Source organism: Vidua macroura, chromosome 3 (assembly GCF_024509145.1).
Source record: "Vidua macroura isolate BioBank_ID:100142 chromosome 3, ASM2450914v1, whole genome shotgun sequence".
NCBI lineage: Eukaryota > Metazoa > Chordata > Aves > Passeriformes > Viduidae > Vidua > Vidua macroura.
In genome coordinates this window covers 7,860,178-7,877,403 of record NC_071573.1, presented here as the reverse complement: position 1 = coordinate 7,877,403, position 17,226 = coordinate 7,860,178, and the positions used below count along the sequence as shown (strand labels likewise).

The window sequence follows — 17,226 nt, the reverse complement described above, 5'->3', positions numbered from 1 at the left end:
CATCTTCCCATCAGAAGTAACTAGAACCATAGGATTAGGTTATTTGTGTAAGTCTTGATGCTCTGAAAGAGTTTGTCTGTCCTGCCCTCAGTCTCGTTGATTCCCAACACTTCATCCTTAACATCACCACTGCAAGCAGAACGCATTAGTCATTGTAAGACAGGGCTTGTTTATGCCTGCACGCTGGGGTGGCTGCTGAATGTTTTTGTTCTACCATTGCTCAGATGTTTGTTAGTGCCAGCTTGCAACTAAAACCTTAAGGGATGAATATCCTATTGTGCTGACTTTTGTGTGTGGCTGATACAGAGCTTGAGTTTGATGTGAGTTTTTACTTTGATCTTTTGAACTTTGATTGACACAGGTTGTTCAGTACCAAACTTGTGCTATGAAAATGTAAATATTTGTTTTATTTGAGTGAGAATGGGGCTTTCCCCCTTTATTTGCAGGTACACTAACTCAGATGTGGCTAAAAATCCTGAAAAAGTAAAATATATTTCAACTCAAACCCATACAAGGTGCATGCACCTTGCTTTTTATAGTTAGGGCCCAGCATGTGCTTTTGAAGGAAATTCCCATATCCTGTGGCTAAACACTTTGATATTTAGCATTATCATGTACCTTGGAGCACATGAACTAGATTTCTTTCTGGTAAAAGTAGACTGGAAAATGAGTCCCTAATGCATTCCACTGGAAAACTGGCATTCAGCCCTAGAAACAGTCAAGATCTAGCTCGAAATAAAAATAAATAAAACCCCCAAACAAACAAAAACCCTTTGCACCATCAAAAAGCACCTGAACTGTATATAGTATTTATACAACAGGTTCTAACCACCAGCTGTTTTACTCCACAGGTGTGTTCTTACTGGTCCTCTGTATTTGCTAATGAAGATGTACCCAAAGTGGTAAATTTTAATAGAGAAGTGCAGATGAGTCTTAATGTCCCCTTTGTATAGATGGCTGTTTATGATGCCTTGCCCAATTCACCATAATCTCTTCTCATAATCTGGCATATGACTTGCTCTTTGCAAGCCTTTGACTTCTATGAAAGTAAGTAGGTGAAGCTGTTTTTAAAAGTATGTTTTCAGAGAGTGAGTGGATTAATATGAACAATTATGTTGAACTTTTTTCTGCATTTGACACCACTGACAATCTATAAAGTTTTTTTTTATTATTATTTTTCTAAAAATGTGTAAAGATTTTGTGCTATAAATGTTTCTAGGAAGGAGGCCAAACTTGAAGAGGAATTTATTCGCAGGGTTGATCACGGATAGTCTTTGTAGCTTCGGTACCTTCAGCCAGTGTTACCTATCCTCTCACTTCATCATATTGGAGTAGTTGCTCCTTTCTAATGATATCAGGCTGCAGTTTAGATATGAACTACCTATGGTTTAATGCCTCTGATGTAAACATTCCAATGCAACTTTTCAGAAACAGATAACCCTTTGTGATTTTAATTTCTTTGCAAGCTTTTTAAACTGGCAACATCTTTTTTTTTTTTTTTTTTTTTTTTGTACAATGCATCGAATATATCTCATTCCCTCTCCTTCCTTTAATGGAAGCTGGAAATGAAATCTGGAGGCATAAGTATAATACCAAATATCACAGGATATATATTATTCAGTCTTTCTACTCATGATGATATGTATTTTCTTCTAGAACTGTATTTTTATATATTAGAAATATGCACACTTGAACGTGTTTACTACAGCTTTTATGGGCTAATGTTGAGCTGCTTTTTCATTTTAAAGCCATGTCTCAGTGCTCTTGTATTATTTTGTTAATATTGCTCAACTGCAGAGCACTTGAGATGCTTTGGCCAAAGTGTTGTTCAGAATTACCTCTTTAAAAAAATCAGTTAATATCGATCCACATCCGTAGAATGTTGCTATGGAATTGATGCTGTTTACTCGTTAATCACTGCAGACTGCAGCTCACAGTGTTGGCAATGTGACTTGTTTGTTACATGTGACGATCGCTTTATAAATGTCAATAAAATCAAGACAAAAAACTCTAGTACAACTGGAACTAGCAACTCAGTATTTTCCTCATTATTTTTGGCAGCAAAGTAGTCTTACAGAACAGTATGCAATAAAGCACCAGCCAACTGAGTCCCACACTGTGGCTATAATTACATATTTTTGTTTGCTAATCAGTAGAATTTTTCTGTGTACACTATTATACTTTAATGGTTCTGTTGCAACACCAAATTTACTACAATGTTCTCTTGAAGAAAATGGCACATAATGATTTTGTATTTACTACAAGAAGATATTAAACTAAATAATACATAATGATGCTACACAGATTAACCAGCTCTTTAGTTCTTCTGTTCCTTATCTATGCTTTAATGGTGTTTTAGGACAAACATAAAGTTATTTGGGAGGGAATTACCAGAATTACTGAACTGGTAAATATAGCCATCTGTGTGGGATGTCTTGTTTCTTACTTGAAAACTATTAGATTGTAAATTTAAGCTGTGCTTAGTACTTTAATTTCCCTTCCCACAACTCATGGAGCATAAAGAGGGTTGCAGCCAGCTCAGATAAGTAGTAAGTTCATTAATTATAGGTTTACCTTTTTTGTAGGTTAAAAAACCTTGTGTGGGCCTTGATTAAACAAGCTGTTGTGGTGTGGCCTTGTGGAGGACTGGGCAGAAAACAGCTCAGAGAAGCTCTCCATGTAACTTTTGGAATCAGTCTTCCATTTAACTTTAAAAGTCGCTTGCTGTTATCAGGCTTTGTGCCCTTCTCGGGTTTTTCATATTATTTCTGTCCAAAGTGATTGCACTGCAAGTAACCCCCAAGTACTGTGGGCAATGTGGAAGGCATATTATCTCAAGCTTTGCCATTATCTTGTTCTTATTTCTGTCATTAAATAAATAAATAAATAAACAAACACTCAAGGGTTTTTATTCCTTTTCTTTTTATTCATGATTATTCTGTCACTAATTTCCACTTGATAATTTTGAATATATCTGACAGACTTAAGTTAGAATGAGGCTTTTCCATTTACCTTAGAAACAGTGCTTTGCTGTCAGACACAATCTGTCTAGCAGTGGAAAAGGAAGGCATGGTCCGATGATGGCAGCTTGCTCCCTGTATCTCCCGTACTGCAGATACAGTTAATTATGTGTGAAGGTTGTGGTTTTTTATAGATTGAGATATAGATCTAATATTTTTTGTTGATTTGTCAGTTTCTGCAATGCAATCTGACATATTAGTGTGAATAAATAGTTTCTCTTCTGCATTTGATTTGGAGTGTAAGTCTGTATCAGGATGTGGTACTGGTTTTAGAGGGGAAGTTGTATGTAGTTTATGTGATACTTCTGCATGTGGCTGAACAAGTTGATATTTCAGCATTGCTAAATTTTGATTGTGTCCTAGATCTTATAAGTTATCTTTTGGCAAGATCTAGTAAGTTATCTTTTTCTTGATGGTGTTGCACATAGGATTTGTCACAGGCTCTCAACAACAGGAAAGAATATTTGAGAATATTTGTTTTTATGGGTAATTACTTCTCAGGCTTCTGTTAAAAAACTGTCTGAAAGAACCTTGTTCATATATCATTTTCTGGTTAATCTAGTGTTTACCTTTTTCTTCCCTTATATTTATTCCTTTAGAATACATTGTAATACGTTCAATTGGATTTACCTATTGCAAGGCAATTTTTGTATACGTAATACTGTTAATTAATCTGGTTTGAAACAGCACTCCAAATTGAGAGGATGTTTCTGTGATTGCAGACTGAGAAGTATCTCAACCAAGTTTTCTCCCATCAGTGGTTCACAATAAAAGTAAATTAGCACAGTGAAAATGGTCCAGGAAATAAGAAAAACAGCTGCTCCTCAGTGAATAACTTGGAGTTTTCCTAGAGCCTGTTAAGCCTTGCTGCAAGCCAGAGAGTATCTTCTTTGTTGATGCTCAGTCTTACCCTTTGTACATTCCAGCTGCTGCCCTAATTCAGAGTTCCTACAATCCCCATGGTTTTTTAAAGTCCTTTAGAAGTATGCCCAGCACTGAATGTAACTTTGTTACTTTGCGTCTGTAACTGACCTTTCCTCTGGTACTTTCTTCACCCTCTCTCTCACAGTTGGTACATCATGGAAACCTCCAGGAAGATTATCTGCATGGTCAAACTAAACCTGTATGGGTTAGAGGGGAAGGGAAGAGATGGCTCTTGAAAACAAACAATCAAATTGCTTACAAAAATTTTTGTGGATATAATACTTGAAGTTGTAAATCATGAAAGCTTTTTCTTGGCAGATCTGCCCACCTTTCTTTTGAAAGATTTTTCAGAAGTGGTGCTATTCTCCTTGCACAATGTACCTCCTTTGTCTGGCTCCGGCTCAGTGTCTCCTCCCAGGCTTTCTCAGAAACTTTAATGTATTCATTCATTCCATCAGTGATGTATAGTGTTCCAGTGCTTGGTGCACCCTATGGCTAAAGAGAAAAATCACCTTCTCCCATGTCTGGATTAGTTATATTTAATTAGAAGTCATATTTCCTTATGGAAGCCCTCAGGCTTCAAATCCACACAGACCTATGCAAGAATGGCCCCCTTCCATGTTCTCTGTCAAGAAGGGCTTATATCACGTCCCCTTGCATTTTCGTGGGGAAAGAGTGGTTAACATCATACTTTTTTTTTTTTTTTAATTTTCACTATACCTTTAAAATTCTCTGGAATGACATGCCAAAAGCGTTTTGGGCTGTGAGGATGCATCACTGTTATAAGGCTTCTTTTTACACAGTCATTTTATAATTATTACTTGATAGCCTGCTCCATCTAAATCCTTGACCTGTTCCTGTCAACTGCTGGCTGATTGTAGTGAATAAATTTGTATAATCACTGCACAATGACTGTTTAATAACTGTACTGCAAATATGCAAATATCTATTCTGGCTTAATACAATTCATCTGCTTTGACCAGCCCATGCACTTAGAATTTTCAAAATATTTATAAGCAATGGAGCACACCATTGCAGTCTCCTGTCTTCTTGTGCTGAGCTCTAAAATGCTGAAATGTACAGGGAAGAAAAAGATGTCCAAAAAATCCGAAGAAAAATAGACATCAGACAACAGAGAAGAAGCACTTGTCTGTATGTGTTGTAAATGAGGGGTAAAAGCCCCTAAACAAAAAACTTCCTTAAGGATAAGAGAAGGTTGTTCTATTATCATTCTGTTTTCTAGGTTAGCAATACCTCAGAATAACCTGCGGTATTAATTTCCTTGTCTGCATTAGGAGAAGACTACGTAAAATTGGAAGATACAAAATCAAAAGCCTATTTGAGTCTGAGACACTTAGAAAATACTCAAAAATAAACTGCAGCCCACAACCAAAAAAACCCCCAAACCAAACCAAAAAATGCCAAAACTACAACATAAAAAGCAGGGCCATAGTCACACAGAAAAGACATCTTTCTCATGTTTGTGATGTTCCAGTGCTGTGGAAGCCCTGGTCATTTCTTTCTCTGATCTTGCCCTCTTCCCTTAAACATTTTCTTTGACCATCAAGTGACATAGGTTGCTGAGACAGATGGACAGTGAATCATACCAGTTTGTCCATTTCTGTGTTCTTTATTGCAGCATCAGAACATCAGTAAATAGCTTTTTTAAAATAAAATCTGATTTTCATTGCCCTATAAGACATACTTTTTATCTTATTATCAGATTCTTACTCCTTTAGCCTTTCTCTGAGTTTAACTTAATGTGTCTGAACTGTGCAGGAGGAAAAAGAGAATCCATAGTTCAATGCACCAGACAGAGCTTGGTATGGTGGTAGTAGCCCGATGTCTTCAATAGCCATCATGGCAAAGAGGGTTTCAGAGACATTTTGAAAGCAATAATATGGATATTTACTAAAAAATGACAGTCCTGTAGTAATAATAGCACAGTAACGTGAGTAAAAATCCAGGACAAAGTAGGCGTCTTAGCAATGAAATGGCGATAAACATTCGTTGTCTTTCCAATCTGTGCAGTATCCAGCTGGAAACAAAGTACTGTGGCTGCCCAGGAGCCTGAGGAAAGGATTTCAGAGTGGCCAGACCCATTTCTTCAGGGTGATACCACCTAAAACAACTTGCACCTTCTTAATAGCTGTTTTGGGAAGCTGGGGAGCAAGTTGAGAGGAGTGTGAACCAAGCTTGGTTTAATAGCCCAGGATAGCCTGAATTTCTCCAGAGTTATCACTTCCCTCCTCAGTAAACAACAACAAGCAGTTTTTGTGCTCGCTGTATGTAGGGCTTAGCTGTCTCCTTTCCATCTGGAAAAGAGTGTGGCATGTCAGGTGTCTCAACACTAACACAATTAAAAGAAGTGAATGGCTCCTTCACACATGCCTTAATGTCAGCAGTTTGGACTGGGAAAAAACTGGAAAAGCACTATTGGAGCCTTTCCTACTGTTTTTTCTTGCCAAAAGTGTGACATTCAGACAGGTTTATCAGCCCTGTGTTTCTCTGAGCCCTTATGCTGCTTGAGTGGGCTGACAAAAGTGTGAATCCTATTGACATTACAGCTCTCGTCTACAAAATTGGAGCATGGCGCTCGAAGGCTAAGAAAGATGATGTCATAAGTGTGAGATAAAATGAACACTTTCTTCTTTGTTTAGTTGTTTATGGAAGGAATTTGCCAATCATCATTGCCAGCATGACAGGACAGCTTTGACTTGGCTTTTTGTTTATTTTTAATATGAGTTTCTGGTATCCTGAGATATTTAACTAAAATCCTGAGATATTTAACTAAAATAAAAAAATCTGCCAAAATGTGTGAGTTTCCTGTTGGTTTGTGTTTTGTCAAAGTAGGAATAATTGGCTGTGTGCAATAAATGTAGGACACTTAAATTTTCAGATTTGTGGGCAAGTGAGAATTATTTTGAATTGTTGTTGATTTCTTTATCCATATGGGCTTTTTGCCAGTTTATGGCAAGGACATTGATTATGTTGGATGTTTCAGCTGCTTTTGTTATGCTTGACTGTGAACTGCATCCAGATAAGGTTAACCTTCTCTTAAAACAACCAGTAGGTTTTAAAATTTAATTCCCAGTACTTTTCAACATGACAGGCAATTACTGGTGGTTTGTAATGCTAAATTTATCGGATTTCAGCTAAACAATACTCAAAAAAACAAGTTTCCCATGTCTGACTTTACAATAGGGTTTACACCTAGCATTGTTGCGAGTAGTTTTGTTCCTTGCAGTACATACTGGAAGAATGGTTTATTATGTTTTGTTATTACTTTTCATTAAACTTGCTCTGCAGTATGGTTGGTTGGAGTTGGGAGGATCCCCAGCTGGAATTCTACCTGCCGGAAGACCCCTTGTACAGCCTCAGAATGTTGACTCTTAAGAAAAGAAGGCACTGTACAGAGAATGTGGATTGCCACATTAGGTAATCAGTAGTTTAAGCATCAAGACTTGCAGGTCTCATTTTGGTCTTAAGGCGTACCCACTAAGGGTTTCTGAAAGTATGAATATTTAAGGAACGTGAATGTAGATTGTGATGGAATGTGAATGTAATTCAGGGAACTAGCCATCTCAAAATAAATGGTTCATCTGTGCTTTCTGTGTTTAAAATGGAGAATTTTAAGGATAAAGCTTAAGATCATGCTTTTCAACGCTGAGATTTTGGCCAGGAAATACTGTATAATTCCTAAGTTTTTAAAATTAATTATGTTAGAGGCCTATAAACCAGTGCAGATTAAAAATCTCCAGTTCATTAAACTTCCAAATGACAGAGGCCATCTCAGTAATAAAAACTGCTGTTCCTAGCAGTCGACTGGCATCTGTGTTATAATCTTTTTAAGATCCCCACCTTTGTTCGCTAGACCATCACCTGTTGTCTCTTGATGGCAGGATTTATTTCCTCTTGACATTGGTCTCAGAGGTACAGTTGCAACTTTGGCAGCAGTTGATTCCAATGAACTTTTCAGAGGTGCTTTGCCAGTTTAGCAGAGTGAAGCTGAGTTTCATGTGAGTTGGTTCTTGGATTGTTATGTGGGGGTTTGGTGGTGGTTTTTTGGAGAGTGGTGTTTTTTGTCTTTGTTTTTGTTTGTTTGTTTTCCTTCTGGTTGCCACACACATCCTTGCAATGGGCATTTTTGGAAGGTCCACAAGAACAGAGGACATGTGTAGCAGAGATTCTACAATGCACAAAGAAGTTTTCTCTTTTGTCCCCAGCACTGCATCTAATGCAATGATATTATTCTGGTTGTATGCACTTGTGGCATATGCCATGTGGAAGAGCAGTACCACTTCAGAGATATATCAAGCACAGGTGACTTTCTTAGATAAGCAAATCTCATGAATTTCCTACTGAAAACAAGAAATGAATATCTGGAAAAGCACCAGAGAACGGGAATTACTATGGAAAAAAGACTATATAGATTCTTGAATTGTAACACAATAAATCTGCATATGTTGTTTACATCATAGCTCACTTTATTCAGCCTTGCACACAAGGTCACAAAAGAAATTTGGGCCTTATTATTCCTGGAGGAGTTTGTATTTTTTGCTGTGGTGTTAGATTACCTTACCCTTTTTATTACCATCTGCACTGCAAGGCTAGTTTTGCTGAGGTTATTTTTTTTAAGCAGCATCCCATGATACCCTTAATTCTGTGTTTCCTGTGCTTTTGCTTCATATGCAATTTTAAGACATTTTCTCTAAGAAATAGATTTGTTCTATATTGTATAGCAGTAAATTAGCTATATTTTTTACTATATAACTTTAACCCTTTAATTGTGGAGGACAAATGCAATTGTTTTACAATAAATTAATTAAGACAGGATTTCACCTGTTAGCATCCTTCAGTGTATAGGGAGAAAGATGGTGTCAAAGATTACATATTTTTGTTTAACATGATGTTATAAATATGCTGTCCTTTTGTGTAGGATTTTTATTTTGATACCTGACTTTGTTCGTGTATTTTAAGCAATTATTTTCAGCTGACTTCTTTGTGCCCACCAATGCCATTGGCTGCAGTAGCTTTGAAAATAGTTTTTCTTCATTAATGGCTTCTGGTGAATTGTTGGGAGAACAAAGCACTGTCCCTAGTGGCTCCTGAAACTTATGGAAGCATACAATGAAATAGCTATTATTTTTCATGAAAAGAAAATTAGAGTACTACTTTTGATAGCTTTACACAAGCATGAACAACTTGAACTATAGAGATGAAATGAATCTGAAGTTTCTTGAGCTGTTTTTCAGCCCTCAAAATATTGTTCATGTTTGTCAGTCTTCAGGATTGAGAAGCCCTTTCCATGTGCTTGTCCACCCAAGCATGGTGAAACAATAAATACAGAAACCCAGTTTTTCTGGGCTCTCCACACATGAAGGCATTGGGTAACAGGATCACTTTTCAAAAGACAGGTTGACCTGCATTAAGTCTTTGCAGTCATTCAAAAGCTGAAGTGTTGTGTGCTATTTCAGAGAATTTATGGGACCTCTGATTGTGGGGTACCAGTTTGTTGGGATGGGAGGCAAAAGAGAAGACGGTGTTCTTCCACCATCCTGTGGGTGTTTGCTGCCTCACTGGTGGCCCTAGGCAGGACTCAGTGCTCTCAAAAATCCTTCAAAGTAGCTTGGTTTATAAACCCAAAACTCATTTCAAGAAGCACAGTACCAAGGATAGTTAGAAACCCTCTCTTTAGTATCTTCAAGTGTTGTCGCTTGATCAGCATGCAGATCAGAGATCGGATTTCTTTTAGTTATGACTGACAGTTTTGTCTGTGGGAATTTTCCCACATCTTTCCCATAGACCTTAAATGGCAGGTCACTTGTGTATGAAAATAACCCAAAGCATATCTATGTGATTTCCATAAACCTGAACAGCCTGTAGAAGAAAAGGCACACTGTGAGTCAGAGTGAGGGCTTTGAAGTGAAATCACATTTTGTATTGGTTGTAGAAAGCACTGATAAAGCACAATTCCTTATCATTGTCATGTGATGCCAAATCAGATTTGACTGTTTTTTTCAGCCAGTTGTACAATGAATAGTGGGATATGGTCTAATGTTTTCCAGATCTTTTTGGAATAATGCAGATGAGCATCTATATAGCAAACTGAAAATTGAAAATACAGATGAAATATCTGAAACCAATATATCAAGGATTTTTCACGTTCCTATTAATTTGGCAGCATGCCATTATTATCGTGTAAATTTCTTCCTCATTACTACAGAATAAAAAATGTCTTTGACCATAATTTTTCCCTCCTGAGGTTGTTGTTATTATCTGTAATTTCCACAAAGTTTCCCTGTTCATAGTGCTTGATTCTCTGTACACTGACATTGCTAGTTGCTACACACCTCCAGAAACAGAATATCTCATGTAAATATTTTATACATGCCTGTTCCATGTTTTTCTTTTTTCTTAATTAATATGGCTAAGACATGTTGTAGCAGAGGCTGAAGAATCATATTTAGATTTGTCAATCTACTCTACCTTTGCAATTATCTTACTTTGTGTTAGGAAGAGTGCTCATATTTGGCAATATATTTCAGTGTAGTTCTGAAGTGAATATATTATTTGAAACATAGAGTATTTCTGGCATGAGTTATTGAGTTATGAAATAAAAAATGCTGCACAGACCAGAGGTCATCTCTATTAATGTATTTAATGAAGTATGATAGGAAAAAGAGGTTATTATGAAAGTTTTGGGTGGTTTGGTGTTTGGGTTTTGGGTTTTGATTTTGTTGATGCTGTTCTCCCCCTTCCTGCCTCCCCACTTTCATTCTTCTGTGTCATCAGTCACTGAAGTATATCAAATACTAATTTCTACTTTTCCATCTAAGCCTGTCTGGAGCATTCAATCATTTTCTCTTGTGCCACCTTTATAAGGGAAGTATGCATGTCTACTTGTTCCATTCTGGCAGATGTCTTCCATTTTCCTTGTCATATGTCAGGATTGGTTGTGATAGAATTGATTTTTCTCTGTTAAGAATTCAATTTTTTTCAATTATTCTTTCATCCTTCTGGGGCTTCTTTGCTTATAAAGGTTGGACACAGACATGTGGAACCAGGAAACTACTGATAGACCATCTTTATCATAGCTGTATTTGCATTAAGAGCACCCTTCCAACATGAGAGGGGTTGTAGATGGGGAGCTGGGATCTCCTGTGTGATCACAGCTGCTCTGACACATGGAATTCTGATTTTGGGTATTTTAATCCATCACAGGCTTAGAAGTGGCAAACCTGTGCTTCCACTTCCCTGGCAGAGGCGATGGTTTCCTTCTGCAGGTCCCATTGCTTGGCTGTGCTCTGAGCTGGACTTATGCTAAAGTGAATGGAGGAAGAGGCTGGTGAATTGAGGAAGAAGAGGTTGGTTTGTGCAGTTGAGAGGGCAGCTGAGCCTTGCACGGACACTGCTCAAAGGAAAGGGCTGAACTGGTGGGGACAGGAAGGACCTCAGCAGTGGAAATGATTCATCAGCCACCAAGTGAATCCTTGCATGGACTTGAGCCCTTGTCCAGTATTCCTAAGGACTTCTTCCTGTGTAAAGAATCGTGGAGAAAGTGCTAGTCCTAAGCATCTGTGCTGTTTTTATGTCGGTGTCTCAGGAAGTGCTAGGGTTGGTAAAGATTGTGGTGATGCTGCTTATAAAAATACTCTTGAGGTTTCAATGCATACTTGTTTACTTATCCTGCTTAGTTTGGAAGAGCATTTAGTAATTAGGTTAAAACAATTAAATTGGATATTATGAACACAGGATAAATTTCAAACATTCTTTCTTTAATGTTACAAAATATTATTCTTGCAGTAGCATCTTGGAGTCTGTTGAGCAGAGATTTTGGGTAAGTTAACAACAAAAGTTCAGCTGAGGTAGAATAAGAAGCCTTGGTGTCTTGGGACAGAGAATGTGCAATGTACTTACAGTTGGTGGCTTGGCATCCATGGTCTTTTCAATAAACAATTTTAGAAAATTTCATTGAAAGTGCAGTATCACATCATTCCGTAGTTATCTTTTGCTAATATAAAGTACTACAAAAAACCAGTTTGAAAATCAGTGACAATGCGTCCAGGATGGGCATGGAGTGTTGCAAGGAACTGCTTATCCATTTTTACTGTGTCACCAGAACATGAACTCAGGTATAGAACTCCTCAGAAAGGACAATCAGGTTTTTAACACTTAGCAGAAGACGGTTTCATCCATTTGAAGATGTTATCTGCCTCCCCACTTGGAGATGCCTTACTTCAGGAAATACTCAATACCTCATAAAACCAGTTATGGCCTTTATGTAGAGAGGACTGCCATTGTTTCCACTGTGGCTTCCAGGACCATCTCGGGGTGAGGGAGTTTCCCCGTCTTGCTGCGATGCAGCTGGCTCTGCGTGGTCAGTGGGAGCACTGAGTGCCATGGGTTGCCCAAATGTGAGCCTGTAGGAAGCTACACAGCTCCTGCTGTGACCAGGTGATGTGAATCTCTTAAAAACCCATCCCCCCTTGCCATTTCAAACCTGTTCTGGTTTACCTGCTTGAAACATGCTGCAGGGCATAGCTCTAAGTTTGAACTATTTAAATCTGAAGTAAAATATGAAATAAATCTTAAACAATGTTCATACAGACTCGTCCTTTCTTAGCTATATAAGTATTTGTTTAGCTTTTATACTTGAGCTTATTTTACCTTTTGAGTTGATGTTGTAGTTTATGTGAAGATTATTTCTTCTAGTTGAACTCCATAACTGCTGCTGAATTAGGGCTTTACTCTAGTGAATATGTTCATGCATACACTACTTCCTTTATTATTTTCTATCCTCTTTCTATAATTACAGTAAACGATTTCTTGGATTGCATGTTGAGAGGGCAGAATTGCTGTGCCAGCAGCCTTGTTTTATTATTTTGCTGGCTCCTGAAGGCAATAAGATCTATGTGCTCTACGAATTTTCTTGCATACTTAGCTGCAATTGCAACCTTTAGTAATTATTTTTTAATTAACTCCAAAGTATTGCATGAATAATGCAAAATTTTAAAAGATGGAAAAATTTGAAAAGCTCAGAAGTAGGTATTTTTTATATTTCAAAACAGTAAGCATTATTTATTGGAATTTTTATTAAGGCATTAGTAGCATGGTGACATTAAATGGCCTGCACAGTTGTAGAAGTATCAGAGGTATGCTATAAAAGAGAGTTTGGCATTTAGATAGGGATCAAATTCTTTTCATAATTCGTCGTGAGAATTTCTTAGAGCCTTCAGTAAGATCCTTTTCTAATACTGAAACTTTTATTCTACTTTACATTTTCTGGATGTTTGCTTTTCAATTAGCAGAAGTTGGCTAAAAATTATGTTTTTGCAAAACTCATTGACTAATTTATCAAAAGAAAAAAATGGTATATATTTAGATATCAACTTACAGATCAACTGGTCTGGGCTTTGACTATAAAAATGGGCAGTAAATGTTTATGACCATGAGTGAAGACAACATAAAAAGTGGCTTTTAATAAATTCCATGTTCTGGGCTTGTTTTGTAGTGGATGGCTGCATACACCGAGCTGCCGGGCCCTGCTTAGTTGCTGAGTGTCGCAACCTGAGTGGCTGTGAGACTGGACAGGCCAAAATTACCTGTGGCTACGACCTACCTGCAAAATGTAAGTCAAGCCTTTCTCAGCGTTCTTGTTTCCAGCATGTGTTGCTGGTGTGCATGGTTCATTTCCCTGCAGTCTAATTCAACAGGGTATTCATTTTACAGAATTAGCAGTGGGACTTAATTAAGCATGTTCTGTAATAATGTCTTCCCCTCAAAGCAATTCAGGCTTTTCTAAATGATTATTTCACCTATGTTACGCGATGAAAACTTACATGTCTCTAAAATATAAAGCATCTTTCATGTTTATTTTTTGCAAGCTAAAACCTATCCTTTCATATGCATAATAAAGGATTGGAAATGCTTTATGAAATATGAACAAAATATACATTATCATATTTAAGTTCCGCGGAGACAGTTTTTTGAAATGTTGCATATTTGATATTCTTCATGCAGATTCCTTGATTGTGAATACTTTGAGGGCCCAGGAGATCAAAGTGATGTATTGTGTTTTCAGCTGCTGTGTAGTGTCTGATTGGCAATTACTGTGAAGGCATCTGTCACACTTTAGCTTTCGACAGAGTACAGCTCAGTGCTGGAATGTTTTTGCACTTTGAAGGTGGAATTGTCAAAAATTTTCCTCCTATTTCAAGTAGGAAGGTGGTTATTTGACTGTGTTGTGTAGCTGTTGAGCTTGTCTTGCAGAACTCTAACATGTTCACAGCACATTGGTCAGCCAGTCCATTATATGAGAATATAAAGTAGAAATCTTTGCAAATTAGGATCTTATAGAATAGTATATTAAGACATGAAGATACAAATACCAAAAAGCATTGCAGACTTCATATAACTAGAATTCAACTATCTTTTTTTTCTTTTTTCTTCTTTTTGGGATATGCAGGCTGCAGCAGGAACATGGCTCATTCAAAAATATCTAGATCTCACTTTACTGTCATGTAAAATCAAAAGCTGGCTGCAGTAGCAGGTATCTCTCTAGGCTCCTGTAGTCCTTAATGTCTTAGAAAGGTATGAAAATTGTTTTCCCAGTCATTTTTTTCCTCTTTCTATGATGACGATCATGAGAGCTTCCAGTTATTTCCTTGACTGTGGTAATTTCTATGTGTGGGAAAACTTTGCTGTATTTTATACGTAGTTTTACCACATCATAATGGTCATTTATGAAAGGCTAATTTGACTAGAGGTCAGGGAAATTGTTGAGGAAGATTCATTGTGGTAGTTAGCTTGGGTTTGTACATGGCTCAAATCATCACCAGATTCCCATAAAAGGGATTGTTGGATGACACATTGTAATTTACTCTTCTGGGGATGTTTGATGTTCTCCCCCTTTAACCAAAAAGTATCTCTGGAGGGACAGAAAAAGCTGCTCATCAGTAGGTGCATAATTCCTCCCATGTATTTTAGTGACAGAAATTAAATACAAAGTATCAAGGCAACTGATGTGTGTTAGAAAGAGGAAAGGTCATGTCTGAGGTGTGACCTCCCTTTAAATCTTGCAGCAGTTCAAGGGGCTGCTTAAGTTAGGTTTGAAAAATGAGATCCTATTTGAAGGCTATAGGAAAATCTTAGTTCTTTGTGTAGGAATAATAAACAAAACAATTAGAAAACTCATTATCACTTGAAGCTGGAAATAAAACCTGTAACCAGGCCTGGGGAAAAGCCAGTATTTTTCTTAATCAGTATTCTTAGAAGTTGAAATTGCATCAAAGCCATGTCTATTTGTATTTGATCATGCATCAACATGAGAAGGGGACAGGATACCTTTAACATCAACAGGCACAGAGAGGGAAACATACAATTTTTATGCAGAGGCTGAGAATTTAAAACTCTTGATTTATTAATTTTTTTCATGAAAATATATTTGTGTTCTCACTATTGTTTTCTTTTACTTTGCCTCTATAAGCTTTAGTTTATAGGCTCATTCAATTATTGTACCTTTTAAACCATTCATCTGAAAGTGATCAAACAGTCAAGACTGGTTTCATATTTTAGAGAGCTATAAAGCTACTGGATATCTTTTGTCACTCTCTGTCACTTTGTCTTAATAGTATGACAGTTTAACTGTGGGAACTATTTTGCATTTGACTTTCCTGAGGAAGCAGCACTGTGAAAGGAGGTCCAGACTCTCCCATCCAGATCCGTTGTGAGGCAAGGTTGTGTGCCAGCAAATTGCTGAAGGTTATGGTTGACTGCTAACTTCCAACTTTCACAAGCAGTTTGCTTTTTATTGATCTGTTTGTGGGTAGGGGAGCAACTACAATAATCAGTTAACACTTTTTTGAGTAGTGAATTATTTATTCTGTTGTCTGTTCTTGTGACTGTAGTTGGACAAACAATTATAGTAAATGTAAAATGCATTTCTTAGCATGATGAGTTGTTGTGTCTGGGTGTTTGTTGTGTTTTTGTTATTTAACAGAATTCTAAAATGTTACAATTTTGTTTCCTACCCCTGGGATTTCCCCATTTCAAGTTCTTGATCCTGAAATGCTTTGCTTGGAAACAGTTTCCTGAATTCAGCAAAGCTGCTCTGGAACGCAGCAGCCTGTGTGTGCTGTCTGATGCAGGACTTGGGCTTCAGCAAGGACTCCATATTAAAAAAGATTTAGTATTCAAAAATCATGCAGCATATTGCTTTATTTTATCAATGACTTGGAGGAAGCTGAGATTAAGTTTGGCACCGAAGGGAAGGTATGCTTTGTTAGGAAGGTAGTAGTTGGGAAATAAAAACCACTCTGGCCATCTTTATGATCTATTGTATTTTTATTGAGTACTTTGCCATATTTACTTAGGTTAAACAAGAACAGGTCTGACAAATAACTTCCTCATAGTGGAAAAATTGAAAAAATAATATCTGACTGAAAAATGCAAAGATTTAGTGTATAGGCTGGCTTTCTGTGATTTGTTCTTGGTGCATCTGAGTCAGAAATCAGTTTGTGAAGTACACAAGTAACAGCAAATGTTCAGAGGGAGAATACATACAATAGTTCATAACTTTCTTCACCTCTTTATTGTAATAATGTGAACAGACCAAGATTAACATATGTCTGTGGCCTGGAGATGTTTCTTTATGAACTTTTCAAGATATATACTTTGTTATGCCAAAATGTATTCTGTTTGAAAATAGAAAGGAAGTCAAACTGAGTTTTCTAATTACCAGTTAATGTAACATTCAGTACAGTTTTACAGAAATCAGTGTAATCACCATCTGCCTCCTGTGCTGCAAAAGCCTACACAAAGCCCCCCCAAATGCCAACCAAGTTATTTGCTGAATGCATAATTTGGTTGATGTCATCTATTGTTGTTTTTCAGCAAACACCTATGCAGGCACCCAAGTTTCCATAGTGCTCTGGAGGGCTGAAAAAGGCAGTGCCTTTTGCTCTGAGATCGTTTCCTTTAATGCTGTCCCAGACTGATCATCAATTACTTAACTTCTGTACTTCATATTGTTGTTCCTTTTAAAGAACAGTTCATTCTAAATATTGTACAGCTGATCTTCAAACATTGAGCAGTACTCTGATACTGACATGCTTTAAATAACAGATGAACAGTATCTGTTTAAAGCTCTACTATTGCTTGTTTTCTTTCTCATTTGATTAATAGTCTCAGTTGGCTCTACTGGCAGAAAATGGTCTGGATGTAAATTGTGTTTATGGCTGGAACGAGGGGTCCATAACAGCTTTGTGGATTGTTATCTGCT

General features: G+C 37.2%; 1 protein-coding gene across 4 annotated transcripts in view; it reads left to right on the top strand.

Moving 5' to 3' along the window:
• MACROD2 (mono-ADP ribosylhydrolase 2) overlaps window positions 1-17,226 on the top strand; it is an 850,734-nt gene that overhangs the window by 248,884 nt on the left and 584,624 nt on the right. For all 4 annotated transcript variants that reach the window (XM_053972443.1, XM_053972442.1, XM_053972441.1 and 1 more), the window contains exon 5: window positions 13,459-13,575. In XM_053972443.1, the coding sequence (XP_053828418.1) occupies window positions 13,459-13,575 (117 nt within the window). The remainder of the gene's footprint in view (window positions 1-13,458; window positions 13,576-17,226) is intronic.